Raw genomic sequence first — 7,319 nt, forward strand, 5'->3', positions numbered from 1 at the left:
AACAAATAATTAATCACCAGATCATTATTTTTTCATAATCCATGCATTATATTTTTCAAATTTAAGGATTTTAATCATTAATCATTTTTTCATTGTCTTGAAGCATTTGGGTGAAATTAAAATTAATAATTTATAGTTATAATAACTTTAATATACATTTCTGTAACTCACTGTGAATTGCCGGGAGTTTGCTTACAGCCCTAAACTTACAGGCAACTTCTTCTGACAAGTGCCTTAGCTGATCGAGGTTTGGAATACCATCATGTTTCAGGGTAACCCATTGTATAGTGGTGCATATTGGCAAAGGTCTGAATGTTACCGTAACTTTAAAGTCAAGCCCGGAGTATTGATGTGTAAGAAGTGAAGCCTCTTAATTTATGTTGAATATAATTGGTCCCAATACTTTTAAGTCTTGGTTCTCTCTTTCAGGGGCTGGCAGATCTGCGTTGTCTTTAGGCCATAGAACATGTTGGTCTGATGATCGCCATGGCTACATATTCTCTCATCCCTTTCTGCCAATGCAAATTCCTGCTTCGATTGAACATTGGTTATTCATTTCAACCCATTTATTAATACATTGATAGGTGTACAGTCGCTGCCACTTTATTATTGATATGATCTGTCTGGAGGCTGACACAGTGAGAAGTGCCAGACTCCCTTGCTGTACAAAATAAGTAAAGAAATTGAAGCATCTGGAAGGGCTACACTTCCTGCTCCTCTGTGTACCAAACATGGGTATTCCATGTGTATAAACTCCTACAGATATTTAACCAAACAAGCTGTAACATTGGAGAAGCAGTATCCCATGTTTTGTCGTTACAGTCCTGTCTCACTCACTGTTCGAAATTGGATAGAAAATAGCATGACATCAAATGCAAAATAGTCACAGGCACAAAATTCATGTCCATAGTGGGCAAATATTTTCCACGCAGCTGCACACTCTGATATCCCCTTCAGTGTTCCCTACGTTGTAATTTATAATCCATCCAATCCTTTGATTATTTCATGCAGATGATTGTGATGATGGGGCCATTCGTACACACAAGCAGAACACACAGGCACACGAGCAGTGGTGTTAATCCTTGCATTGTTATTAGTAGGCCGATAGTCTTCATATAAACACTAGTAAAATACAAACGTAGGCTATGAAGCTAATTATTACTATAACACTATTCCATAGGCTTAAACATTTCATTTAGGACAGACAATTAATCAAGACAATTGTAATTGTTGTCAAATGAGAGTTTGTGTGATATTGGCTTGGTTGTGTTTTGTGTTGTGTTCCCGTCCAAGAGGGATAGATTGGATTGTCCAAAGCAAATAGTCATTTGTCATTATTGGTCCGCAGGTGGCAGCAAATAGCCAGTTGATTTGGTCGGTGATAACGACGCACTACAGGCCTGGGCTTAAACGCCAAATAGAACGCAGTAATCTCTAGATTTTATAACTAGGGTTTTCGTTTTTTTTTTTACTGAAGGCAATAGGCATGTAGGGTCTCTAATCTAAGACTCATACTAAAATCATAAGAAATTTTCACTTTAACATTTAACTCAACAACGTTTAAAGCAGGCTTAAAATGGATATTAGGCAATATAATAACTCATGACTGATGAACATTGACTTTTTAGACTACGAGACATATTTGGGGATTTATTTAATCAAATAACGAGTCCTCCAACTAAATCCGCCCGCCTGGCATTGAACCAACAAGTGCAGGCTACATACTTGGTAACTCCAAAACAAAATTCCCTCAGCAGCACAATAAAACATTAATTCTGCAAACTATGCCGGCGGAATGTCATTCTAGACCGAGGCCTTGCGAAATGGGCGTGAATACAAAGAGCAAACCCTGCCCATCTAAAAATCCTCCATCCAAGGAAAAAAATAACCAAGAAAAGAAAGAGCAGAACACTTTCACCCAATCAGCAGTGGTGCTGTAAAAAGGTCCCCCCCCCCCCCCCCCCCGAAAGTAAAAGTGTTGATAGTGTGCTGTAGCCTCTAAGGTCTCCTATCGCGTGTTTTGATTAGGGCCCACGGGCGGTGCAACTCACGGCAGGAGCCACATTGTCTTTATGCAAACTTGTATTCATCTACGAGATGTCTATTGTATGCCCATCGGCATATATGGACCCACCACAGCCAAGAAGCAGGATTCCACCAATCTAGAAGCCGGAGTCGGGATCGGTTGTGTGTTTGGTTGTCTTCCCGAGTCTCTCTCTTTCTCTCTCTATCCCCTCATTCTCTCTGTCTCCCTCGCTGACTCGTCGCAATGAGTTGTCTTGATGTGATGTACCACCAAAGTTTTGGCGCGCACTACCTTCCATCCTCACAAGTGGCTGCAGCGGCTTACAAGGCGGCGTGTTATGGCCATCACCAGGTGAGCTCTCTCTCTGTAAAACTGTTTGATGTCATAATAGAAGGGGAGAAAAGCATGATTTCCGGTGTGCGGTTGTCTCACCGCATTTCGTCGAACCGGTCACTGATTTTAAACGTCCAAGACGTTTACATAAGGGTAGATCCGACCTCGTTTATTATTTGCAGGCCTAGTTATTACGTATGGAAATACACTCCCAACGACATTGTAACAGGCGATTATTGTCTTAACGTGAAAGTAGTTAGAATGGTGAATTTCTTTAGATTACTTTATTGATCCTGTGGGCGGAAACACAATCTTAATTACAGTTTGGATATGAAAAGGTGGACAACACTTCCTTTCCATATCAGTTCAGCCAAGTTTCTGATCTCGATTAGTTTGCAATCAAACAAATCTAATAATACCAACCCCCCCCTTTCTCTTTCCCTCTCTCTACTTCACTCTCTCCTTCTCTCTCTCTCTCTCCCCCCCCCCACCCCACCCACCCTTCCCCGCTTGTCCAGAGGAAGCCAAGTGCATACAGTAAGGTGCAGGAGTGTGTGGAGCAGCAGATGCATCAGCAGCAGCAGCAGCTCCAACAGAGCCGAGCCGCAGGGATGCTGCCCAGGGAGCAGGGCCTCCGGCGGGCATCGCTCACTCCGGGGTCTCGGTGTAGCGTTAGCAGCGGTGCTAGCAGCGGTGCTAGCGTCGGTGGCGGTGGTTCCCCGGGGGATTGCGTCATGACCAAGGACGGCAGCGGCAGCCAGCCGGCGGAGGCGGAGTACCTGAGTGCCCGCTGTGTCCTCTTCACCTATTTCCAGGGAAGCATCGGCGACGTGGTGGACGAACACTTTTCCCGCGCTCTCAGCCAATCAGGGTCTTTCTCCAGGGACACCAAGCCGGCACTCAGGGTCACTCAGCAGCAGCAGTTGTCCTCCCGTCTGCCCGGCGCGTTATGGAGAGGTACGCTTATCCTCACATCGCCATCATCTTCATCATCCTCACCATCATCAACATGTTGTTGCACAATTTGTGCACTTTCATTTGTCGATTGTAATGTATTGCTATAATCATCGGGTTACATTTGTATCAGCCATCAAAGTTGTTGCATGGTACCCATTTAGTTACAAAGTGTGTGTGTGTGTGTGTGTTGTTTTGCAGACAGTGCGTCTCTCCCCGAGGGCCCCATCATGAGCATGTGGAGCGGCGGGGGGGGGTACCCGTCCCAGGCCGGCCCGTGCACCCCCCCCGCCTCCTCCATCTCCGTCCACCCAGACTTCTCCTGCGCCGCCGTCAGCCCCCTGCCCTTCCACCCCGCCGACGGCGCCCTGTGGCCCGGCCACGCTCTGGCCCAGGCCGGCCTGCCGGACCCCCACTCCTCCTGGTCCTACGGCCTCAACGCGGGCCAGAGCGGAGCCGGCGGCGGCTACCCGCAGATCCCCGACCTCTACCCCCATCACCCGGCCTCCGTGCACGGGCACCACCACCCGCACATGCACGCCCACCACGGCCACCACCGGCTCCCGCACGGCCACGTGCTCCACTCGTTCCCGTCCCACAGCCCTGCGGCGACAGCGGCGGCCCTGGACCCCAGGTTCAGCCATCTCCTGGTGCCGGGGGGGGTCCGGCAGAGGGCGTCCAGCGCCGAGGGCCACGGTTCTCCTCCGCCTCTCAGCGAGGGGGTCAAGTCGGAAATCGACCCCAGTGTTAGCATCCCTGTGGCAGCCGCCCCCACCCTGCCCGCCTCCTGGTCCCCAGCGTCCCTCCACGGGTCTTTGGAGGTCTATGACCCTGGTAGGCAGTGTGACATGGGCTATGCTTCTGTAGAGGCCATTTTGTGCTGTGTCTTGTTATTGTAATGAATCTGCACTTCATTAGGATCATTTTGCTATCGTATTAGCATTTACCCATTGGGATTTATTCTGGGGTTATTCCTCTGTCGTTGAAGTGCTGATTATGTAGAGCTCTTTTTCAAAACTCTTTGTAAAGCTATAGATACAAATATTTATAGCTTTATAAATAATACTAATAATTATTTGAAGTAATAATATAAACTGTACATTGACTTTTTAAAGGTATGATTGTCCCCGTAATATCTTCAACTTTGCCCAATCCACTTGAACTAAAAAACGAAATGTTCCTTGTTCATTATGTTGTGCATCGATTTAAAAGATGACTCATCCCTCTCTCTCGCTCTCTCACTCTATCTCTCTCTCACTCTCTCTTTCTGAAGGTCTGGATCAAGAGAAAGCCAAAGCCTCTGCCTGGTTCTGAGAGACAAAGATGTCTGCTCTCGTTTGGCTGTGTGCGTCTCCTTTCAAATACTCAGCGATTCCTCACCGTGTGGCTGCAGAACGGGGGCTTCAACAGCAGCACTGTGCACTGTGGGGGATAGACTGAATGTGGGAGAAGGACGTTTAAACAGTGACTGCAAGCACTGAACCCCACACCTAGTTTGGCAAAACCTGAAACACACACTTCTTTTCAAGTTATTTTATTAATGAGGTTGCAGATGCAGTGCAGGTGAAGAAAAAAGCAGTTGAAGTGCACTAATGAACTCACTCATCCATTGTTTGACTCATTAAGGCGACACCGTTGTGTATGGTTTGAAGAGACTGGATGATCGCCTCCTTTTGCTTGAATCGGGTTTACTGATACGATCACTACAGCATGTGTTCTACATCCATGAAGGTCTGTTTTTTTGTTTTTTTGCTGCCATTTATTTCCGATAAGTTAATCTACGTTCCGGTTCTGAACTTAAACAAATTGCAATTATTTTGTCATATAAGTTAAAATGCTTTTATTTTTTAAAAGATGAACAAAGCCATATGGTTCTGTTTCAAGAACCCAAATTTTACAAATGTGTGTGTATTATTTTGTGTGTCATTCTGTCATTGCAATGCACATTGGTCGTCTGTATCTCGTTCAACGGATGGTACTTTTATTATTTTCTTTGGCACTAAAAATGTTGAGAGTGGAAATATCGTTATGCAATAAATCTGATGAATGTTGCCACAAATCATTGGATCTTATTGTGCATCAAGAAAAGAGAATAAGCGTGTACTTTATTAAATCCCAGACTAGAAATCGTGTCACAGTTGTTATGATTATTGTATTTTATTATATATTTACTAAATATAGTTTGAAATACATTTGTGTTAACAACCATTCGGGGTGGTAGGGTGAAGAGTTGATATATATAAATACAATAGCAATCCATTAGATACATCCCCTTTATAGAATTGCTATTGATAATTAGTAATAATCTGGGTTGAAAACCCAAGTGCCTCGGACTTCTGTTCATATGGAGCTAGGAAACTCTGAGGCAGTAATGGAGAGAGGGAAGTGGGAGGGGGCAGGCAACAGAGCTACTGTAAGGTCCCATGTGTTTCGCCTTTCTGTCTCAGCACATGCAGCATTGCTAATGTTCTCTCATGCGTACACACTCACACGCACACACACACACACACACACACACACACACACACATACATACACCTATATGTACAAACACAGGCACACACAGATACACACACACATTGGCCTGGTTTCCTGTCTGGACAGGAAGTTCACTAAAGTACAACAGACCACAAACAAACAATTGACCTGCATTGAAGACTCACATACTTGCATCAAGATATGTTGTCTAAAGTCTGAACACAGCTGTTATCAGTCTAAATTAATCTTAAGATAGCTAATAATGTACCTTGGCAAGAAAGAAAAATAAACGTTATCTCCAATTGTTTTTTAGGTTTTTTTTAATACAACCTGAAATATTTCAGGGTCAAATCCCATTGAACAGTGGCTCAGCTCATCCGATGTTTGCGTATGGATTGTTCTCTCCTAATCTCACTCTCACTGTCTTTCTCTTAATTTACTCTTCTCTCCTCATGTCTCCTCTCCCCTCCGCTGTCTTTCCTGTTACCTCTCCTCCCCTCCTTTCTTCCACTCCTTGCCGCAAACCTTTCCTCTTCTCTCCTCTACTTTCCTCAATCCTCTCCCATCCTCTACTGTTTCTTTCCTGTCTCCCTCTCCTCTCCTCTCTCCTCCAGTCTACTGGAGAAGAATCAAAGCTGGCAAAAAGTGGTGCTTCATTAGCATTAGCATTAGCATGTAGCCTTAACATCAGCATACACTTTGCACTTATATGCTAACAGGGCTCCCGCTGGTATCAGGGGGGGGGGGGGGGGGGGGGGGGGGGGGGGGGGGGGGGTGCTGACGCACCCCAGGCACTTCCAGGAGTACAGGAAGGCCCAGGGCCTTAGCAAAAAAAAAACATGGCCTAAGCACTTGCAGCACACTTAAGTATTGATAATAAATTACCTGTTAAGTGATGTTGGGACCCAACCAAAATCTGGTGTATGTACATAAACACGGACAGAGCTAAATTCGGAGAACAACCCAGATTAAGTCTTTGTAAATTTCTCTTCATCTGCTCTTCACCGTTTTCCAATGATTGCCCCTATTGATGTTGAAAATGTAGTTGCCTATTGAGAAGGAAAAATTTGATTAATGTTGACAATGGCAAGAAAATGTGGAAAGGGGCATGACAGCTGTGTTTTCATGGATTCATGTTTCTCTTGCGAGGCTGATTATCCCAATCAGCTATTTGCTCTTAACTGAACTATGGAACCTTTTTCAATTTCATTCGTCATAATCCACAAGCTTGTTTCCAGTTTGTATGAGGAATAGAAGTAAGGTGAAATGAGAAGGAAGTTGGTTGTGATTTGAGACTAAGGGGGGGGACAGGATAAAGGTAATCAAATATTGGACATGAAAAATATAGAATAAACTCAGAAATAAAGACAAAAAAATACTAATAAAGAAAGTAAGTAAAAAAAAGTGCTGATATGTCAGAATGTGCCCTCTATAACCTAACACCACATTCCAGGGTAATTGAGCGGGTGATTAATTTAACAATCACCGACACAATACCAGCTGTCTGAACAGAACCCACATAAATACA

The 7,319-nt window shown here is 44.7% G+C and overlaps 1 protein-coding gene across 1 annotated transcript; it reads left to right on the forward strand.

Annotated features, from left to right (window-relative positions):
* Positions 1 to 2,269: 2,269 nt before the first annotated feature.
* vgll3 (vestigial-like family member 3) lies at positions 2,270 to 4,847 on the forward strand (the record flags this gene model as incomplete). Its single annotated transcript, XM_079733585.1, has 4 exons — positions 2,270 to 2,377; positions 2,878 to 3,316; positions 3,515 to 4,147; positions 4,587 to 4,847. 4 exons carry the CDS (start codon positions 2,270 to 2,272, stop codon positions 4,625 to 4,627), a joined length of 1,221 nt encoding a protein of 406 aa, XP_079589711.1. The 3' UTR covers positions 4,628 to 4,847.
* Between the last annotated feature and the right edge of the window lie 2,472 nt (positions 4,848 to 7,319).

Source organism: Pollachius pollachius (genome assembly GCF_949987615.1).
Source record: "Pollachius pollachius genome assembly, chromosome: 3".
NCBI lineage: Eukaryota > Metazoa > Chordata > Actinopteri > Gadiformes > Gadidae > Pollachius > Pollachius pollachius.